The 22,994-nt window shown below is 37.6% G+C and overlaps 1 protein-coding gene across 1 annotated transcript in view; it reads left to right on the top strand.

Moving 5' to 3' along the window:
- The first annotated feature begins 1,797 nt into the window (after positions 1–1,797).
- The window catches only part of LOC137295737 (transcription cofactor vestigial-like protein 4), an 85,671-nt gene continuing 64,474 nt past the window's right edge, over positions 1,798–22,994 (top strand). The window contains exon 1 of the mRNA XM_067827260.1: positions 1,798–2,153. Coding sequence (XP_067683361.1) covers positions 1,961–2,153 — 193 coding nt within the window. The 5' untranslated portion in view covers positions 1,798–1,960. The remainder of the gene's footprint in view (positions 2,154–22,994) is intronic.

Here is a 22,994-nt window from a genome sequence, read left to right as displayed (position 1 = left end):
AAATACTGCGCTTACCCTCTTGTAATACAAACCAGTAATAGCGATTAGAAACAATGATGGTTTGTTAAACAAGTTTTATCCTAAGTTGAATAAAATTCTGAGTTCGCAAGGTAAAATTATGAGGATTCGTTATCTTAATTTCACTCTATTTGAGTTACCTTTTTGTTTAAAGTGAAATTCATTGGTACGTTTTCACGGCAAACAGACCATAACGTTGCCTTTGGTGCGCCGAATGGAATCGCGAATCGTCATCTCACAGATTAAAGTTTTTATTTCAGAGATAATGTTCTAGGACATTTCGGACTGAAGTGTATATTTTCAATGACAACTGACTGGTATATTAAGGACTGGAACAGAATGTTTAAGCACTTTTATCTTCGAATTTTTCCTTGCCATATTGCCCATGTGACGATAAATTTTAACTCACTCACTCACTCACTCATTGGCATTCCATCCTTGAAAGAGAATGAGTGAATATGGCTTTACACCGCTTGTAGCAATATTCCAACAGTGTCGTGACGGGGACACCATGAATGGGCTTCACACATTGTACCCATGTGGGGAATCGAACCCGGGTCATCGGTGTGATGAGCGAACGCATTAACCACTAGACGAGTACCCACCGCCCCCATTCTTGACACAGACGAGTGACGATACCCTTGCAAGGGACGACTGATGGAATCTGTATGATGTTTAATAGATGAAAGAGATTATCAGGAGTTTGAGTATAAAATTGCTTCATTTAACTTTCTAAAAATCAGTCCATTCTGAGTGTCCAAAGAAATTGAATTGTTGTCTCTCTTGTTTCTTTAAAGGCATGTACGTACTATAGTATGCATTCAGAGGCTGAATATAATTATGACAAGGAGTAAACGTCTCTTTTACACAAATCCATTGTTGCAGGATTAATATTTGTCCATTTATCATTCACCAGGGTGTCGCTGCAAGATGCAGCTCTGAAACCTTGTCGATATGTAATATTTCAGTTGTTGTGTAATCCTCATAATTCATCTTAGTTGTAAAGGCCCGTGAAGATTCGGGGTAGAATATTTCTTCAGCATCCATCCCATGCTTGCCAGGCGACTATATGCATAAGAGGCGACAAACGGGATCGGGTTTCAGGCTCGCTGACTTGGTTGACAGATGTCATCGGTTCCCAAATGCGCAATGCTCATGCTGTTGCTCACTGGACTGATTTACAGACCTCCGCCATATACCTGTACTATTGCTGAGTGCGTCGTAAAACTAAACTCACATACATTCAATTATAACATAAGATAAAACATTTAAAAAACCCAAAAAAAACCCAAAAAAAACCAACCAAACAAAAAAAAACAAACAAAAAAAACCAACCCCCCCAAAAAAACAAAACAAAAACAAAAACAAAAACAAACAAACGAAAAAAACAACAACCCACACTAATATCACATCTGTGATAAAACAATAATGAATTCATCACTAAATGATTAAGGCCATTGTTTGCATACATAATTCTATTCGTGAATGTATGACCAAAAACAAAAAAAATAGGAGACGGCTCGTACCATCAAATTCCACACAGCGACATTATTACGTCACACAGAAAAGTAGCACTGTACAGAGAGCGCGTGACCCAAACTGTAGTTTACAGCATTAAGTTTCGCGCGTTTGATTTGATTGACGTCAACTCCGCGCCGCAAAGTCGACTACTGACCCGTGCCTCATTCCGCACATATATGTAGTTCACCCTCGTATCCAAGCTGTCTTGCCAAACACGTGGTTATTCAGGGCAGCAGCCATTTTGTCGATCACATGACCAGTCATGTGGTCGAGGTCAGGAATTCCTGTCATACCATACTCATGTCGCACTTGAATTTCCATACTCTTCACTGGGAGATTTAAGCCGATATTTGTGTTTTTGCAAGAAATATTCATACCAGTGTTGAGTGGACATTTTGGGTGTGATTCCCCCACTGCATGTATGATCATCCTTGAGTTGGAGACGCGTGAGTTTAATTTTTCGCGCGACGAGAGGGAAGGATTTCAGCGGCCCATCTCTTCAATATCGGGTTCGCAAACCATCGTCCAGTGTTCGACTCCGGACGGGATGATGGAGACGCCTCTCGATGTTCTGTCAAGAGCTGCCTCCCTCGTCGAGACATCCGATTCAAATCGTGAGTAGAGTTTATACAATTTACTACAGTTAAATCCGGGAATGTTGTTTGTTTGCGTTTTGAAACGTGACGAACTGACAGATTCCATTGTGTCAACCGAATACAGATAACGGTATCTCATTAATTTGTCAATAACTTGTGAGGCGGCTTGTGGTGACGCAATGGTCAGATACGATTCGATTTTGCTGGCGTTTCCCAGTTAACACTGGTCATCAGTTTCCTTTTTGGATTTTATTCATATTCTTGTTGGTAACCGGGATATTGAAGAAACCGTGGCCTCATTTTACATTACAAGCGTAAAACAAAGGACTGGGTGAAGGGTTGTTTGCTAAACAAAATCTGTGGAGTAGCTGTGTTAGGACTGGGATTGTAGAGTCGTTTATTTGTTACGATGGACGATATTTCCTCATAGATTATAAGCTAATAATGTCGTATGGCCACCATTCATATGCACTCCGATATGAAAGGTATGCTTGGAATTTGCGAAAAGCAGGTGGTTGGTAGTCGCGAGCGAACCACCAGCCAAGCCTGAACAGGCTTACTTTCGACGATTCCATGACATTCCTCGCATACTTTGATTAATATTTTATAAACTATTGAAAATGTCAGTTGGGAAGACAGCAATATGGCCTTGTTGTGAACAGCATTTGTCTGTGAACCTACTTTTTAGTTGAATTTATTCTAATGGTTGTTTTACACAACTTGTTTTTGAAATGGGACCTTTTATTTTGTAGATTGTTTTTTTTCTGATGCTTTTTTCTCATTTGAATTTTGAAGATCTTTTGAGTTTTACAACCTGTGCGGTTTAAAGGATATGCATTTTAAATGTACAGTGCGGGATGATTAATAGATGGTTTTACATCGAAGACTGGGCACATACACAGCCCATGTAAGGTAGCATTTTGATGATCATACTAATTAATGGGGATGTTTACTAAAAACAGCTAAAAAACTATTGCTGATGTAAGATGAATCAAATGTTTTTTGTAGAGGAGTGAAAAAAATGTATGTGCATGAATTGAACTATACAGGTAATAGTAATTTAGCTGAAATCAGTATGTTACTTGTTCTAATCAAGAAAAAACATTTGATCAGTGTTTGTCATTTTGCAAAACATGTATTGCACTTGTTGAATCACATGTCACAATGTTTGTGATCAGATTGATGGTCTGCTGTTATGAAGGATTGACTCTGCATTCATCATCTTAGTTTCTGATGTTATATTTTCGCTGACTAAATAAGATACTGAAAGCCAGTTTTCATTTTGACTGGGCCAGATAAATACAAAATAGTGGTTACATGCCATAAATATTTGTGATTGGTGATTTATTTATAGGGTGAGAGCGTAATTAAATTTCTTTTGGAGGAAATAGCAAATGTTATTCAGATAACATCATTGAGCACTCTGGGTGAAATTTTAGCTCAGAAAATAATGTCTGGTTGGAGTGACATTCAGCGCTTTGCTGTTGTTTTTATCTGATGATTGCTGTTGTGTTTGTTTACTCCAAAACCGATGAATGTTTTTGAATAATAGTCTGCTCTTGGTAATTTCAATCTTTGTTCATGTCGATGTATACATTATTGATGGCCGGATGATATTACCTTGACCTGTCTTTCATTATGGTGATGTGTGAATACTGGGGGCTACTGCCACTACTGAGAAACTCATGAAGACCCGCGTTAAAACTGGCCTTCATGAAACCATGTGTTTTAAGAAGCTACGATTGGGATCGCTTGACTCGCTGACTCGGCTGACATGTCAGCATACCGCAGTTGCAAAGATTCTGTTGATCACTGGATTGTCTGGTCCAGACAATTATTTACAGACCACTGTATGATATAGCTGTAATATGGCTGGCTGAGTGCAGCATGCAACAGCTAACCAACCAACCAACCAACCAACCAACCAAATCTTCCATCTAACATGTGAAGGAACAAGTTTTATGGATGATCGGCTTTGAATACAGTATAAGAATCCATACCGAAATGTCGCCATTGTGAAAATAAAGAAGTTGATCACCCATAAAACTTGTTCCTTCACCTTTAGCTCAGCAACTTCTAAAATGCCTCTAAAACATTTTTTTCCATCTGACATGTTGTACAGATAATCAGGTTTCAAGCTTCGAGCAGGTCCCTCCAACCTATGCCACATAGCTTTGATATTGCTGACTGTGGCGTAAAACAACATTCAAACACTACTGAAATATTATTTTTGAAAAAGGCGTTTGTTGTACATCATTGTGCAAAGGTCTTCTGGTCATTGCGTCGTCTTATGGTGAATGCTACAACTGGCTGAACAGATTGATAATCAGAAACATGTTGATTGGAATAATTATTCATGATTATTAGGAAAATTGTGTCATCGATAACATTATACTCAAACTATTGTAAGGGGGTGAAGTATTTATTTATTCACACAATGCGCAGAGTTACGTCTATTTATGGGCTGCTTCTAATATATGCGATTTAAAAGTAGGAGATATTTCAATTTGCGAGCATACCACTAGCCAAAGCCAGTGCATATGAGAAATTGTAAAATATATCAATACAGATGAAGCATTTCCAAAGGAATGGAATAAATTGTCACATTTTCCCTCAAGTTAATTTTTCTTCATCTTCCCTTTCTTCCTTGGCTTAATCATTTGTGTTTTATCAAGTTTGTAAATTTAATATCCCCTACTTGTTTTGAGTGGTATATGTTCAGGTTGGTTCTTGCATGAACTCCATGCATTATTGTGTCACCACTTTGGTGAAAAATGATAATTTCTTTCTTTTTTGTTTCCATTTTTTTTTCAAAGTTAATGAAAACAGATCGACTGTTTGGTATTGATCTCTATGATGAAGAGTATTAGCAGTAAACAGAGTGACAGTGGCAAAGCAACATGGATTTCTGATAAACGATTTGAATGTTTAGTGTTAAATGGTATCAGGTATCTGAGTGAGTTTAGTTTTACGCCGCTTTTAGCAATATTTCAGCAATATCACAATGTGAGACGCCAGGAATGGGATTCACACATTGTACCCATGTACGGAATCAAACCTAGGTCTTTGACGTGCCAAGCAAACTCTTTAACCACTAGGCTACCCCACTGCCCTGGGTCAGACAAGCTGTTTTGTCTAAATGTGTTGACATCTTTTATTTGTAGATTTCATATTTTGTATTCTTCCTGGGAGTTATTGTAGGGCTGGTAATATTCATTGTCTGTCTGGTGAATCAAACCACTTTCCCATCTGCATTCAATTTCTTTTTTCACTGTCACTGCAATATGATATTCAGGATTTTTTTTAAAGGGTGTTTTTTTACTTGAACTTGTTTTTCAACAAAGCAGGGAATGTAAAATGGAATATATTCAGACCTAGACAATAGGCAACACTCATATATTTAATTTGGCAGTCATGTGGTAGCTGGTGACTGTCATTACAGATTATCACTGTCAGCATTGTGAAAATATGTCAGATAGTTAATTTTGTTAACATATGACTGAAGGTAAAGACATCAACAGCTAATGTGTTATGGTATTCGGTGGGGGGAAAACATCAGTATTCATGACCCTTTGTGGTAGGTGTTGTATTTGTCTCACTTTGCAGTCATTACAGCCCTATGCCCTATGTTACAGTATTTGTCTTACAGTGGAGTCATTACAGACCTATGTTACAGTATTTGTTTCTTAGTGGAGTCATTACAGCCCTATGTTACAGTATTTGTCTCACAGTGGAGTCATTACAGCCCTATGTTACAGTATTTGTCTCACAGTGCAGTCATTACAGCCCTATGTTACAGTATTTGTCTCACAGTGCAGTCATTACAACCCTATGTTACAGTATTTGTCTTACAGTGCAGTCATTACAGCCCTATGTTACAGTATTTGTTTCACAGTGCAGTCATTACAGCCCTATGTTACAGTATTTGTCTCATAGTGCAGTCATTACAGCCCTATGTTACAGTATTTGTCTCATAGTGCAGTCATTACAGCCCTATGTTACAGTATTTGTCTCATAGTGCACTCATTACAGTCCTGTGTTACAGTATTTCAGTTTATGATTGGTTTGATGTTTGGGAATCTCACTCTTTTGCAAATGTTAAGTATCTTCTTAGGCTTACCTATTCATTTCTGAATGAAATGGATGAATTCTTAAATTGTTAAGTAGTCTATTAATCTGAATTTATGACAATATTAAACATTTATAAACATTGAAAGTGGCTTGTTTCCATATCACATGTTCATGTTTACTTATATGTGATAATAAGAGAGACTGTGGCTGATTTGTAGAATGTTTAAGTTTTCTGGTCTTGTATATTTAACAACATATGTGCAGTTGTATAATGAAAGTGAATTAAAACATATGATGTTTACAAAGTACATATGTCAGTATGGCCAGATTTCTAATTCTGTTTTTGTTTGAGTCTGTACTCTGCAATACTCAGTCTGACCACTGGATCCCGTTTCTAGCCTGTGACAACACTCACAGCTCCCTCTTACATGCATGGGTTCCTGCGACCAATTCTCACCTGGATCTTCAGATGCCCTGCTCTCATTTCTGTTAGATTGGCTCTTCTAGCAGGTCAAGCAGGGTTGTGATATGCCAATGTTACCTTGTAGGAACTTTTGCCTAACATCGTTCATGACTGTAACACTAACATCTTGATATATGCAGAAATATTGTTCATTGCAAATATTTTCCCAGGATTATCCTATACCAATATGAATATTTAAATGTAATGGCATTGTCGACAATATACATAATTACTGATAGTATCAATCGTCACAGTTAGAAATAAATAAAACACAAATTATGAGTCAGACAGATCAATATTTACTGTTGAGCTTCAAACCAGGGTTGGATTAGCATGGATTAACAACGTCATATTTCGTCCCTTTGGAGTGAGTGCGAGCTTGGGTTGTCATAGGGAGGAATATGGCTGACTTTGATGTTGATGGTAATGTTTTAAATACATTATTGATTTGTGATGTAATTCTAACTTTCAAGCATTGCAATCGTTGGGTAATACTGTTGTACTTATGAAAGATGGCTCCAGTTGTGTTTTTGTCATCCATAATATCTACCTGTGACTGTACAAGGTAGTAAGAATACAATGATGGTCAGTTACTCATGATATCAACCACTGGTTTGTCTGATCTAGAAGTGCTTCTTTCAAGGTCACAAGGAAGGAATTATGGTGATAAGCACCTGTCGTCAATCAGTTAGTAAACAGAGCATGTTAGTAGAGTGTACTCCACTTTCAAACATAATAATCTTTTCATTGTTCTCATCAGTCAGTCTTGTCAACATGAGAAATTTGTCTGCAACATAATTTTATTTTTAGAGTGTCTTTTATGGTTGGATGGTCACATGTAAGCACAGGTATTAATTGACCTGTTTTATTATTTACGACGTATCACCATACCATTGCTTATATGATTTGGGATGACCATAGTTGCCGTGCTTTCATTGTGTGATTTTGTATTTAACAGTGATTTTGTCAGGACAGGTTCATTTGAAATTTTAAAAGTTATGTTAAATGATGTAATTCTTAAGAACATTGGGCCTTGGTATTGAAGCCAGGATTAACCTTGTGATCTGGACTTGGTAGAAGGCGCAGATAGCTGGATATTTACAAATACAGTATAGAACAACTTTATCTATAACAACTTCTTTTATTTGTGAGAACGACATTACAGTACAGATTCTTGCTGGGGTCAAATTTATTTTCAAGAGCCACTTGCCCTGATTTTTAAAACATAGTCATGATGATGCAGTTATTATAGAGTATGTCAACAGGATATTTGATGTTAATGTTTACTGGACTATTTGTTGAGAAGTGATAGATAGCAAAGAACGATAACTCTACTTTATTGTCATTGTGAAATTTAATAGCTACATTTTGGGCAGATATGAAATGAAATCCAAGTTTATTTACATTTTCAAACCGTACGCGGAAATTATCCAGTAGCCAGTGGATAAGTAAGAAACCATTATTTGATTGCACGAAATGAAAACTAACTTGACCCGGGTGGCTGGTGATGGGATTTTTTATCTCCTGTTCTTGTACTGCATGGGACGTGTATGATATCACATGTGTTTTAACATGATATCTGTTCCTGTCTTGCTTTATATGTTGAATGCTTGTAAAACAAATAATTCACGAAAAGATTGTGGTCTCTCTCAAGTGTCAAAGTTGTGTAAGCTATGTGAATGATAAATTTTGAAACACAGGCTGCTAGAGACCTGAAGTTGCCCATTTTAGCATGTGCAAATTCAACAAAATTCCAATCAACCTACCAGAGCCATATTTTTCAGATCTGCAAAGAAAGAATTTTTGGGGGAAGGACTTTCCATTTGTATGTAGTGAATTGTTACCTAATAGATGGTATATCAATTTACCAAGTATTGTCGCTGCAGTCTTGAAACCAGCTGTTGGTAGAGCAGATGTAGGCTGGTCAATATGTCACACCAACTTGTAGGACCATCGCTGTATACCTTTGCTTGAAACAGTTTCCAATATCCCACCAGGAACATGACAATGTCCATGAGTGAGTACATGTTTCTGAAGAATTTAAAGATTGATTTACAAGTGGGGCCGGCAGTCATCATATCCTAACAAGGTCACAGTTAATTTCTTTTTGTTTTATATACATGTAAGATAACTAGATTCTGGGTAAACAAGTCATCTGTTTCCATGGTGCTAGTTTTGTACTAATAGAACTCACCATGTCTGCTCCTTGACATTTTAAAATGTGGTCATACAGAGTAAATGTCTTTAAGAGCCAGTTCGCATTATTTTCCTTTCTACAATGCCCTAAATGAGAAAGCCTAGAATTTTCATCTGAGGCTCCCAGCTATGGGGCTCCTTTTCAATTTAATTGCAATTAGTTGTGTACCAAAACTTTGTTCCGAGACTAAGCTTTTGTGTGGTAAAAGCTATTCACTGGCTCAGTTTAAGTGATTATGACACAACAGAGTCCACTTCCTGATGCGACAACATCCTTATTCATGTACATAATGTTAGAATCATACATTATAAATAAAATGACTTTTTCATATTTTTTCCATTTCATTTTTTAGCTTAATGTCAGTTTTAGTGTGTAGTGAATGTGTATATTGAGCTATAGTTATAACAAACTAAATTAACAGTCATTATTCATTCAACATAAGTGTATTGGTTATTTTGTTCTCGAGAGAAATCTCCTGTATTTGTCATACAGATCTGTCTTGTGTGTCTTGTTTATTTATAATATAGAATATTCATATAGCGTACATATCCATGCAACAAGTGCTCATTTTCCCAATTTTCAAAATGGCCGCCAGTCGTGTCAGACTGCAGTCATGTGAGGTGGAGACTAGAGTCAGTGGTGTCACAATTATTTCAGTCGATGTTTGTGTTTGGGAAATGGTATTGATGAAATAAAGATTTTGGTATTGTTGCTAGAGATAAATTGTCCCAAATTATTCCAGTAGTATTGTCATGAATTTTAAGAACATGGCTGTCAGTATCGACAGTGGAATAGTGTTATCAATGTCAGACACGTTTGAACTCGAGCGCCTATAGTTACACTCTATAGAGCTGGAATTTTGGAATTTCCTCTATATACTTGGAGTCAGCAATTAGTCACTCAAGGATGAAAATGTATCATATGCTTGTGATGACGTTTGAAAAGTTGAACTTGAAGTGGCATTTTTCTGTTGACAGAGTGAATAGTGTGATGCAAGGGTAATAGAATTTCATGTGTTTTATTAAATGGCATTTGGTTTTCTTGAAGGGTGGGTAGCTTGTGCATGGGATATTTGTGAGAATCATAACCTGTTCCCCAGAAGGGACAATATTAATTTGTTCTCAACTTTTTACTTTGTTGCAAAAATGTGTTTCATTCATTTTATCAAAATTTTGGTGTGGTTAGTTTTGGTTTATACTGCCCTCAGCAATATTCCACATATATGGTGGCAGTCTGTAAATAATTGAGTCTGGACCAGGCGATCCAGTGATCAAAACATGAGCATCAGTATGTGCAATATTGGGAACCGATGACATGCGTCAACCAAGTCAGCGGGCCTGACCACTTGATCTCTTTAGTCGTCTCTTATGACAAGCATAGTTGTCTTTTATGGCAAGCATGGGTCGCTGATGGCCTATTCTACCCCGGACCTTCACAGGTTGGTTCTTCCAGAGAAATGGTCTGTCACAAAGCACTGATTGAGAAAATAAAATCTCACTGTGTCCACAGAAACTTATCATTGAAATAGAAGTTTGCTGTAAAAAATGCTTATCTTGAACTAAGTGTGATTTTACTCTTAGCTCAGTGGATTTTGCAAAATGTATGAATTGTGCTGAATTTATATTTGTAAGAATTACATGTAACTAGACAGAAATTTGTTGCTAAGTAACAAATGTATGACTAAGGGACAGGTAAATGATTGTTGATTTTGTTGTTCTTGTTTTGACTCTTTACAAATTAAATACAGAAGCAAATAGCAAAACAATGGAATCAGTTTAATAATAGAAACTGAAAGCTAAATTTTTTTAAAAAGTAAAAAAAATAAATTTAAAAATTTGTGAGATAAATTTCATTCAGTATATTTGTGATACATTATAATTAGTGGTGTTCCAATGATGGGAAATAACTCAGTTGAAAGGTGGATTAAAAAAAATTACTGATTGTAAAAATCGTATTTTCATTTAATCAGAATTAATTATAATTAATCATTGTTTAAGTATCACACACTTGAATAAAGTAAACAAACCATTCAATTTGTTGAATATTTACAAACAAACATCAGCTCAACAGCGTAAATCCATGCATATTGTAATATTTTAACCATTTTTGTTGTTTACCTACGATTCCAGTGTCTTTCTGGAATGCTTGCATTTCATTGCAAATATTGCAAATATTAGTAACTAAAACATTGATCAGAAAAATACAGGAGAAAAACTCTTTAAATGGGTGATTACATTAAAAATGTATATCTTTCGTTTATAATCAATAATGTTTCAATTATAGTCAATAATCATTCACCACAAGTCCTCCGATAATTGATAGTGGATTTGGTTTCCGATTCCACAAACAAACTGTAATCTTTTAATTGAGGTTCAGTTATCCATGCTGCAGTTGTGTTGGCCAAAACGTTCATATTATATGTGTGTTTGGTGTAATGTGATCGTTGTAATTGCTACTAATGCTTAGAATGTGTGAGTTTAAGATATAAATCGAAGAAAAAAGGTCAGTTGACTGTCGTTGTGTTACCGATTGTCTTCAGTTAGTGAGGCAGTGAATTATTAAGTTAGTATTGATGTTCATAAATTTGTGTCAGTTCAGCGTCAACCTAAATTTGCTACAGATATATTGATGATATTGATGACATTAGCAGTTGTTTGATATGAAAATTTAATCCTTGTGATATGTTAAGGAAGATTATGAACTGTGAAATATCACTTATTAAGATGTATATTGCAGTCTGATAATGTTTCAACAAATACGACATTTATGGCGTATATACTGTTGGGCTTGCTTGAAAAGATAAACATGACTTACAAAATTGATGATCGATATAATGAGCAACCAAGTCACTAGGTCTGACAGATTGCTCCATTAATCTCTGCACCAGCTAGGTAGCCTAGTGGTTAAAGCATTGACTTGTCATGCCTAAGACGCAGGTTTGATTTCAGACAGGGGAACAATGTGTGAAGCCCATTTCTGGTGTTCCCTGCTGTGATATTGCTGGATTGTTCTAAAAACAAACTCAGTCACTGTGGGCCAGCTTAGGTTGGAGGGGACCTGCTCGGGCCAGGAACCCTGATCTCTGTACATTTGGTTGGTTGTTTTGTTGTTTAATGCTGCACTCCATGTTGCTATATGGTGGCGGTGTGTAAATAATCAAGTGGAGACGAGACAATAATAAAGGGAATAACGCTGAGTTTTGGAAATGTGTATGATCTTCATTGTTACGAGTAAATTCATTTAAATTGAGAGGGAGCCCAAGGGAGACCAGATCACCCTGGTGATATCTAGACCTGCCTCATTTAGCATTGCCGAGAGGGTTGGGCAGACTGTCACACAGACAGCATTGCAGGGAGGACCAGGCAGAGGGGAAATGATGTGGTGTGAGGACCAGACCTACCATACGAACGGTGAACAAATCATCAAAACTGAACTCATATACACCAAAACTGAACAAAAATCACAAGAAACTGCCCCAATATCCTCTAAAACCGAAACAAACCCCTTGTAATGGAACACTAATCGTTTGCAATGGAAACAAAACTCGCGTATCAGCTACAACAGCACCCGAGAATGGTCACAGACTGCATAAAATGGCAGTCGAAGCATCCACAAACGGCAACCATAGCACCCTGAAATGGCATAAATATCATCAAAGATTGTGGCAAGGGGAAATGAACCTCCTGTAGTCAATAATGTCTAATCTTGAATATTTGACATCAGGATGTAGCACATCCACCCCTTATTGTATTAAGCTTCAAACCTATGTTCAGACTTCTAAGAGTCAGGCTTGCCTTTCTGCACATTTTGGTCCTCCGTTCGACTGAACAGGGTTTTTTCCGAAAATGTCAACGTTTCTGTGTATTCAGTGTAAAAAGAAGTTAAAACTCTGACAACATTGTGTTACCATCAGAGAAAGAAACATAAACAAATAATTTCAACTGTGAAGTGTGTATCAGGATGGTTTATCATTCCACAATGTTATCATCTCCATGTTCTTCAAAATTTTCCATACATCCAAATATTTTTACATCATTTAACAAAAAATACAATAAAATAACGCTTAAATTGTACAAAAATTCGTCCGTCTCAATATGTTGCCTCCTGTGGATTTGAAACAGAAGTCCCTGCCCTAATCAGTGGGTTGAGTTTGCACTCATTCACATTATTGTGAAAGTCTAAATGACACTTAGATATACAGTTCGCAGATAGTGAGCAACGTTTTGAATCACCAAAAAATGTTAATGTTGAATGTGACTCTATGAATACTTTAAGAAAAACAGGAAGAAAAACAATAGCATGACACATTGTCGACAACAAAGTACAAAACCGTTTCGGCCAAACGTGGAACCAAATTGTGCAGAATCGCAAGCCTGACTCTTAGAAGTCTGAACATAGGTTTGAAGCTTAATACAACAGGAGGTTGATGCGCTGCATCCCGATGTCAAATATTCAAGATTAGACTCTTGGTGATGAAAAACATTATTGACTACAGCCTGTTTGTCTCCCCTCGCCACCCTCTTTGATGATATTTATTCCGTTTCAGGATGCTATGGTTGCCGTTTTTGATGCTTTGACTGCCGTTTTGTGCAGTTGGCGACCGTTCTTGGGTGCTGTTGTAGCTGATATGTGAGTTTTGTTTCCATTTCCATTACAGGGGGTTTGTTTCGGTTTTAGAGGATATTGAGGCAGTTTCTTGTGATTTTTGTTCAGTTTTGGTGTATATGAGTTCAGTTTGATGATTTGTTCAGTTTTATTGTATATGAGTTCAGTTTTGGTGTTTATGAGTTCAGTTTTGTTGATTTGTTCACCATTTGTATGGTAGGCCTGGGGACTGTCAGACAGACTACATTGCAGGGAAGGAAGGCAGAGAGGAAATATTTTGGTTCAGGGATGGTGAGACAGACAACTTTGCAGGGAGGACCAGGCAAAGAGGGGATATAATGTGGTTCAAAGACTGTGAGACAGACAACTTCGCAGAGAGGACCAGGCAAAGGGGATTTTATTGTGGTTCAGGGATGGTGAGACAGACAACATTGCAGGGAAGACCATTATTTGTGGACTGTTGTCATAAAGGTGGGATATTGCTGAGTGTCGATACACAATAAACAGATAAACTAACATTAAATCACATCTTTCACAACCCAGAACCTGATCAGTATGGTATCTGGGCTAACGTTTAGTTTCTGAATTTATATAATTTTGAAACAAACCCAATTTGTACTGAAACAAGCCCCAGTCAGATGAGAGATTCAGAGCCTGAAGAAATCATTTTGGGTTTTAGCACTACAGGGAGGGGTAGGGGGTGGGGAAGTAATGTGGTTCATGGACTGTAAGACAGCTTATGTCATACTTTTCATACCAGAGTAAGAACTAACTTGTTAAAACACCATTAATGATGTTAGTGATGGGTTATTTCACTAGATAATCTGGCACTGTGCTGTCAAACCTTGAGCAACTTGTTGAACAATGGCTGTAATGGATGTGGTCCAGGCTCCTGTTTGGCTGCAGTGTTTGAAAGAAAAACACAATAACCTGCCAATTTGACAGCCCTCAAATCCAGGGATAGCTGTAGAAAAATAGCGATCTTAGTTGAAATCTGGCCATGGCAGTGTTTTCACTTTCTTTACCTTATCAAGCTGAACATTAAGGTGTTTCATGGCCCTTATCAACATACCGTGCATACTCAGTAACTTGCCAGTTGTGCCAAATGGCTACCCTTCATTTCCATCCATCGAGACCAGACATTATGGATAGATACCAGGATATTTTTAGCGGATTTTGTACTACCTGAAGGCATTTCTTCAATTTGCTACTGGAATCTGCACATTGGAATGTACATACAGTGTAGCTTGTTTACTTTGTGCTGTGTCCCTGAGCAGGAATATTTCAATATCGGAAAGAAGAGTTTTTTTAAGTTTGAATATTCATGTTTTTATGATTTTTTTAAAAGTATCTGTCTTTGATTGTTGTGAGTGTAGTGATGGCTTGAGAACTATGAGAAATCGGTTCATTACTGCTGTCGAGCTAATGTGAATGAATAATTGAAGGGACAAAATGGTGATTATTACAATAATCAATATTTGTAATACTTACCTGCGTGAATGATCTTACCTGTTACTGAGACTCACAAATAGAATGGCAATCACTCTGAAAATATAATATGCACGTTCCCTGTTTTGTAATTTGGATTAGAATTTTTAGCTGTTTTGATGGTAAATTGTAAAAGTGGTTAGTTTCGCTTTTTTACCAAAAAAGAATGCTTAATTTGTCTTCAGCAAACCAACTGCATGTCTTAAAAAAGACTTGAATTAAATGGTCAGACTTGCTGAATTGGTTGACCCATGTCATTGTATCCCAACTGTATAGCTAGATGCTCATGATGCCGACCACTGGATTGTCTGGTCTAGACTCCATTATGTACAGATCACTATCATAAACGGTGGAAGCCCTCTAAACCGGCATTTGTTGGGACCGGCGAAAAATAGAGGGTGTGCAGGTTTAGACATCTTTTCCCAGTTCAACCTAGCTTCTGCCTGGACCAAGTTCTAATGCCAATTACGGGAGCATGCCGGATTGGAGGGCTGCCTTATAAAAAGCTTGGTGTAAAACAACAATATCAAAGTATCGTTCAGACACATGCAGTCGAGATGCAGCACAATTTTGTAGTATGACTGCTGTTCAGTCATTTTGTTCACCATACGACATGCCTTGTCCATGTCCCTGCGAGGTTTAATTTCTTTTACGAGGAATGTCAAGTATATGTAATGAGATGACTCTGTGTGACAGAGGCTGTGCATTGTACCGTCACTACCAAAATCCCACATTACAAATCTGTACAAAGAGTTGAGTGTAGTGTTCTTATTGGATATTCAGTACTTTATATGTTTTGCCTTGCCATAAATTGTCATCCCGTTTGTCATTTCTTGAGTAAAACACCATAGAGACATTTGGACATTTAAGAGGATTCTCGTTCTTCTAAGGATCAGGATTGCCCAGATAGTTGCCAGTTTCCTTAGTTGCTTTGTTTATGTTGATAATGTGACCGGTATTTTTATCACATATTTTGTAAAAGTATACTTTTCAATCCTATTTCAATTCAGACTTAACAAATTGTAAAGTCATGCATAGCAGCCGCTGTGGACATTCCAGGTTAGATGTCAAGTGACCTCTGTAACATAATGCAGGGATGGAAATAACAAATTGCCCAATGCACCAGTCTAGTGTTTTTTTCTGCTGGGCAAGCAAATTTGTACACAAGCAATTTTCAATTTATTTCATCACCCTGCCCCACCCCACCCCACCCTCCCAGTCTCATTGTGTCACAGACCCTGAGTGATTTGTTCATAATATCAATCACTTGATCATCTGGTTCATCAGTTACCATAATGTCACAATCATGTAACAAACGTGATTCAGTTTGACAATTTGGATGTTATAAGGAACGACATCCTTGTGTCTTCTAATTTGAAATATATTGCAACTTGTTTATCAAAATGCCAGGGCTTTATCAGAGTGTGTTGACGAAGACTCGGGGTGAAGAATTGTTAGTCTTTGGCACTTGCTGGGTGGGCTGTTATGTCAGGGAATCTCCTCTGTTAGCTACATTGCAACAGGTATTGAAGACACAATCTTTTCCTAAATCCCTAAGGGGAGACAAATGGGAGCAGGACTTACTTTAGGGGCACATGGGGGTAAACCCGACTCCGAGACCTCTTTGCAAGGGCACTGTCCTGTTAAAAATAAGAAAAAAGAACAGATTGTCTCATGTGTGCACACACATGCATGTGCGCATGCATACACTCACACATGCACGAAACAAGAAAAATGAGAAAAAAGGCAAACCATGCACGCATGAGTGCACACAGGAGTGCATGTGTGCACGTGCACATGTACAGAGAAGAAAAACAAACCATGCACACATGAATGCACACACTTCCTTGTCAGACTTGCCTTGAAGGCCAGATCACTGTAGAACTTGTTGGTGACATACCGCTTCAAACATGCAGGAAACAGTAGTTGTTACAGTGCTGACAGTGTAGAAGATGGTCTCCAGTGATTGAAGTGAATGCTCATGAACCCTATACGCTCCATGGCATGTTTGGGTGTCTGGTGAAGTATTTGAAGACAGTTATTTCAGTGTTGTTGGACATTATGGAGATACATCTACCATCTCTTTCAGAAGCTCACCAACTCAACTACCTAACTGCTCACCAGCTCACCATCTCCCTTAACTACTCAGTTGCTCACCAACTCATACCGTTGTACCATTCCTTAATCATTCTCCATCTCACTCAACTACTCAAACACTGTCCATCTTGCTCAAGTACTCACCAGCTCACCATCTGATGTAACTGCTGAATTTCTCTCCAACTCAACCAGCTGCACACAATCTCACTCACTTACTGACCCATAAACTCGCTCATACAACAAGAGAAGCTGCAACAGTGCCTGGTGTTGTTCAGTAGAGCTGTACCAACAATCATCAAATGTGTATCAGTTATCAAAGTAATTGGGTTCACCTGTAGTGTTGAAGGATGAAAGGTATGTGTGGCTGAAGGGCAGGTGAGGCAGGTAGAAGCATGTCATCTGCAGTCAACCAGTGAAACCGAATCCCACCTGTGACACCTTGTCATGATTTATTACAGTTGTAAATATTTTCGTCAGCATTTTAAATTGAACTAAGGCCTGTGTTAGCTGATATAACATGGCGTGATTGACATGTTGACAAGTGTGCAGGGGATGGCTGGAGGATGTTTGTGATATTGATGGCGGCTCATTGGCATTCGGGACTGAATTCTTTGCTAACTGTAGATGGATTAGGTCTTTCATTGTATTCCCAATGTATCTTGGGAAGTTACTTTGGACATCATTTCTTAGTAATCTGAAAATATTTCTCCTATTCAGGACTTGTTAACCTCCTCATTAACCTGAGATTTTGTGTTTGCACCTGATGCATTGCTCAATAAGCTGATATGTGCTGCTTGTACCTGATTGCTTTCCCTGTTAAACTGATCATGAACTGTTACATGGTTGAAAGTTTCATCATGAACTGTTACCTAGTTACAAAACTAATCTTGAACTGTTACATGGTTACCAGATTGATCATGAAGTATTATCTTGTCACCAGATTGATCCTAAATGATTATCTTGTTTCGAAACTGATCCTAAGCTATTACCTTGTCACCAAATGGTCATGAACTGTTACATGGTTACCAGACTGATCATGTAGTGTTAGCTAGCTACCAGATTGATCATGTAGTGTTAGCTAGCTACCAGATTCATCATGAAGAGTTACCTTGTTACCAAATGGTCATGAACTGTTACATGGTTACCAGACTGATCATGTAGTGTTAGCTAGCTACCAGATTCATCATGAAGAGTTACCTTGTTACCAGACTGATCATGTAGTGTTAGCTAGCTACCAGATTGATCATGAAGAGTTACCTTGTTACCAGACTGATCATGTAGTGTTAGCTAGCTACCAGATTGATCATGTAGTGTTAGCTAGCTACCAGATTCATCATGAAGAGTTACCTTGTTACCAGATTGATCATGTAGTGTTAGCTAGCTACCAGATTGATCATGAAGAGTTACCTTGTTACCAGACTGATCATGTAGTGTTAGCTAGCTACCAGATTCATCATGAAGAGTTACCTTGTTACCAGATTGATCATGTAGTGTTAGCTAGCTACCAGATTGATCATGTAGTGTTAGCTAGCTACCAGATTCATCATGAAGGGTTACCTTGTTACCAGACTGATCATGTAGTGTTAGCTAGCTACCAGATTCATCATGAAGAGTTACCTTGTTACCAGATTGATCATGTAGTGTTAGCTAGCTACCAGATTCATCATGAAGAGTTACCTTGTTACCAGACTGATCATGTAGTGTTAGCTAGCTACCAGATTCATCATGAAGAGTTACCTTGTTACCAGACTGATCATGTAGTGTTAGCTAGCTACCAGATTCATCATGAAGAGTTACCTTGTTACCAGATTGATCATGTAGTGTTAGCTAGCTACCAGATTCATCATGTAGTGTTAGCTAGCTACCAGATTCATCATGAAGAGTTACCTTGTTACCAGACTGATCATGTAGTGTTAGCTAGCTACCAGATTCATCATGAAGAGTTACCTTGTTACCAGATTGATCATGTAGTGTTAGCTAGCTACCAGATTCATCATGAAGAGTTACCTTGTTACCAGATTGATCATGTAGTGTTAGCTAGCTACCAGATTCATCATGAAGAGTTACCTTGTTACCAGATTGATCATGTAGTGTTAGCTAGCTACCTGATTCATCATGAAGAGTTACCTTGTTACCAGATTGATCATGTAGTGTTAGCTAGCTACCAGATTCATCATGAAGAGTTACCTTGTTACCAGATTGATCATGTAGTGTTAGCTAGCTACCAGATTCATCATGAAGAGTTACCTTGTTACCAGACTGATCATGTAGTGTTAGCTAGCTACCAGATTCATCATGAAGGGTTACCTTGTTACCAGATTGATCATGTAGTGTTAGCTAGCTACCAGATTCATCATGAAGAGTTACCTTGTTACCAGATTGATCATGTAGTGTTTAACCTAGTTACCTGGTATATGATTGGTTACTTATTCCAAAGTGTCTCATGGATCATTACCCTCACAAATTCTGAAGTAGGAAAGTAGCAACTTTGACACAGGAATGCACACCTTAAATCATGTACATAGGAATGCTGTTGATCTAAGTCACATGCCTGTCATAGGCCAGCAGTTCAACCTGGGTCTCAATGTAGATACTGCAGAAATGTCAAAATGTCAAAACTGCTATCACTTGGGCAGATGGATTTGGATGAAAAGTTTTCATACTTCAAGGTTGCTGATGCAACATTAAGCAATATTTTCTGATTTGGAGATGAGCAGTGGTTTGTCTAATGCCAAGAATTTGATTACTTGTTTGGCATTTTTGTCTAGTCAGTATTCGTATTTCAAGCTCAGTGGACCTTGTATGTTTAAAAGAATTTTGAATGATTTGACTCCAGTCTCAGACTAAATATAAGTCTGTAGCTTCTGGTTATTAAATCATTGATTGATCTGTTTTTGTGTCTAAGGATGTTGTGCCACGGGAAGATTTTGATGTATGGATTGAGTAAGTGAGTGACTTTTGTATTACACCTGCTTTTAGCAATATTCCATCACATTGGGGGACTCAAGAAATGAGTGTCTCACATTGTACCCATGCATGGGGAATCAAACCCAGACCTTCAGCATGATGACCAAATGCTTTAACCACTAGGCTACCCCACCGCCCCTTCGATGTATTAAACTTTTTGCTGTAGTGATTCCAATTTATAAATATATTGATGCAAAAAATTGAAAGTTCAGTGTAAAAATACAACCAAGGTTATATATTTCAATATAGAAATTAAAAATATATTCCAAATGTAGGAATTAATTAATAATTTTTGCATCGATATATTTATGAATTTGAAGTTCAATGTGAAAACACAACCAAGGTTATATATTACCAATATAGAAATTAATAATTTTAGCGTATCAGCCTTTCATGTTCAGCGTGATTGGTTTTTATATTGCAGGTAATGAAGTATAAGTAATTTTGACATAACATTAACAAACATGCATTAGATGACCTGATGGATATAAAAAAACATGTCCCTGCACGTAGTGTATATTTGTGCCAAAATGAAAATAGTTACAGTATATGTTATATTTGGGATTTCACTTTCTTAGTAAACTACAAATTTTAGTACTTTTTTGGTTGAGCCCCATCCGGGATTCGAACCTGCACCCTCAAAGTCAGGCACCTTATCGCCAGCACACGAATTCAGCCACCTAGCCTGCTCAGCCACCGTGATTTCCACTATAAGGTTGAGCAGGCTAGGCGGATGACTTTGTATGCTGACTTTGAGGGTTCAAATCCCGGATGGGACTCAACCAAAATAGTACTAGAATTTCTACTTTACTAAGACAGTGAAATCCCAAATATGATATATGTTGCATTTGACCACTTTCTAAACAGCGTTGTTTAATCAATGAAAATAGTCATAGGGAACTATTGGCTAGCAACCACTTACAACAGTTAGCTCCATTGTTCCTTAAGATAATTTATTTATCAAATTTTTGTTGGTGATACTTTAGCCAATTGTGTTTCTCAGAAACATGATAATAGGAAGCGTGATAGTGTTAAAATATTGTACTGTCCCAGCAACGAACAAGACCAGTTATCGCTATTTCTGAATTTTTTCACCAGATGAGATATAAACTAGGTAATAAAACTATTGTATTGCAAATCGTGACGGATTGAAGAAATTTCCTAATTGGAATTCGTTTTAAAAGAAAAGAAATCTATAAAGACTAAAACTTGCTCTCACTGTGAATGTTAATGTGACATCCCCCTGACATCTTTGTGACTCGTATTCCAAGGGGATTCATATTTGTAACGTCTACAATGTAAATTACAGTAATTTTAACTCTCATAGCCTGTCACTTTTGTGATGTGTCAATGTGTGAAATACTACGAAAGTACTAGCCAAACTGTCTGTCCAAGCATTACAAACCAGTGTTGGCGATAACCAGTATGCAGTAATAACTGGTCTCGCTAACCAGTACAGCTATGACATACTGAGTTTACTAGAGGTCAATAAAACCATAGTATACTGTGTTGAAAAATCCTGATGCTGTTATGTTTACAAGTCGAACATGATCAGAATATCTGGTCTTTCACAACCTATAGGTATTGCATTTGTTCAAGTTATGATTTTATAGCTGACAATATTTCTTTTATGGGCATTTCAGTTGAGATGATGAAGAATGATGACAATTTTTATGGATTTACAACTTCTTTAATTCTGTGAAAGGCGATGCTTCTACATAAATGCAGTGCTCACGATGGTGTTTCAAAGTAACAGGAATTTGGGTCCTGTAAGTTTCAAATGTCTGTATGACCCAATGAAAATTCACAGGACCCACAAAATAATTTTAAACAAACATTTAAGATTTCACATTTCTTGTAATTGGCATTGAAATTTTTAACACTACATGATAACAAACATACGATTCCTAAACAGCAAACAAATGTCACATGCCACAGTTACCAACTTCATACAAAGACATTGTGAAATATTCTGTCAGACACTGGGGCTGGTGGGTTTGTGATTTCTATCTGACCACTGGCGAATCTGCCAGATTTGTCAGAGGGTCAGACACTATTCGTGAACACTGTAAATGCTAATGTCACTTGCGTGACAACAACACGCAATCTATGACAAAATGTGTCGCCATTTCCAGAATAAAAGAAGTTGTATATCACTAAAAACTGTCACCATTATTAGCTATTTTCCGTCCACTTTCTAGTCAAAGGTGGCATGGTAAAGGGCCCTGTGGAGAAAAGTTTGAAATATCGTTATGAAAGTTATCAGATATGTTTGTATGGTGGACAACAAGCCTGTGAGAGTTTTTGTGGGATTTCATACACTGTGATACAGAGTACTTGACAGAGTTGTAAAAGTTCAAGAGTAAACCTGTGTGAGGAAGTGTGTTGTGGTGTATGGCCTTCATATCGTGTCTGTGCTGAAAGCGAACTTGGGTCAGAGATTTGCTCATTTTCAAGTGTGACAAAATGCTGCCTGAAAACCTCATTACTTAATCATGTTAATTGCCTTTGGTTTGATTGTCTGAGAACTGTGACTGGTTTACTGAACAGTGTCAAATTATGTTATAACCCAGCTGGTAATTTTCTTTGTTCAGTTTTAAAAATGTTATGATCATGTATGTTATCCAAAGTTAGAAAGTAGAAGGCATCTCATGGTCAATGTCCATGGTATTAATGAGGGAGGCTGAGGATAGCCTCATGGTTCAAGTGTTCGCTCATTATGCTGGAGACTCAGGTTCGATTCCCCGTCTAGGTACAGTGTGTGAAGCCAATATCTGGTGTCCCCCTCGATGATATTGCTGGAATATTGCTGAAATATTGCTGGAATATTGCTTAAAGCAATGCTTAAGAACAAACTATATTTATCAAAATGGCGGATGTGTTGGCCATTCTGAGTACTTGAGACAGAGCAATGATGAGGAATAGTCATGGTTGTTCCTTTTGTATCTTGACCACGTCTTATTTAATGGAT

This window comes from Haliotis asinina, chromosome 9, assembly GCF_037392515.1.
Source record: "Haliotis asinina isolate JCU_RB_2024 chromosome 9, JCU_Hal_asi_v2, whole genome shotgun sequence".
In the NCBI taxonomy this organism is placed as follows: domain Eukaryota; kingdom Metazoa; phylum Mollusca; class Gastropoda; order Lepetellida; family Haliotidae; genus Haliotis; species Haliotis asinina.
The sequence above is the reverse complement of the archived record's forward strand: the minus strand, read 5'-3'. Positions and strand labels throughout refer to the sequence as shown.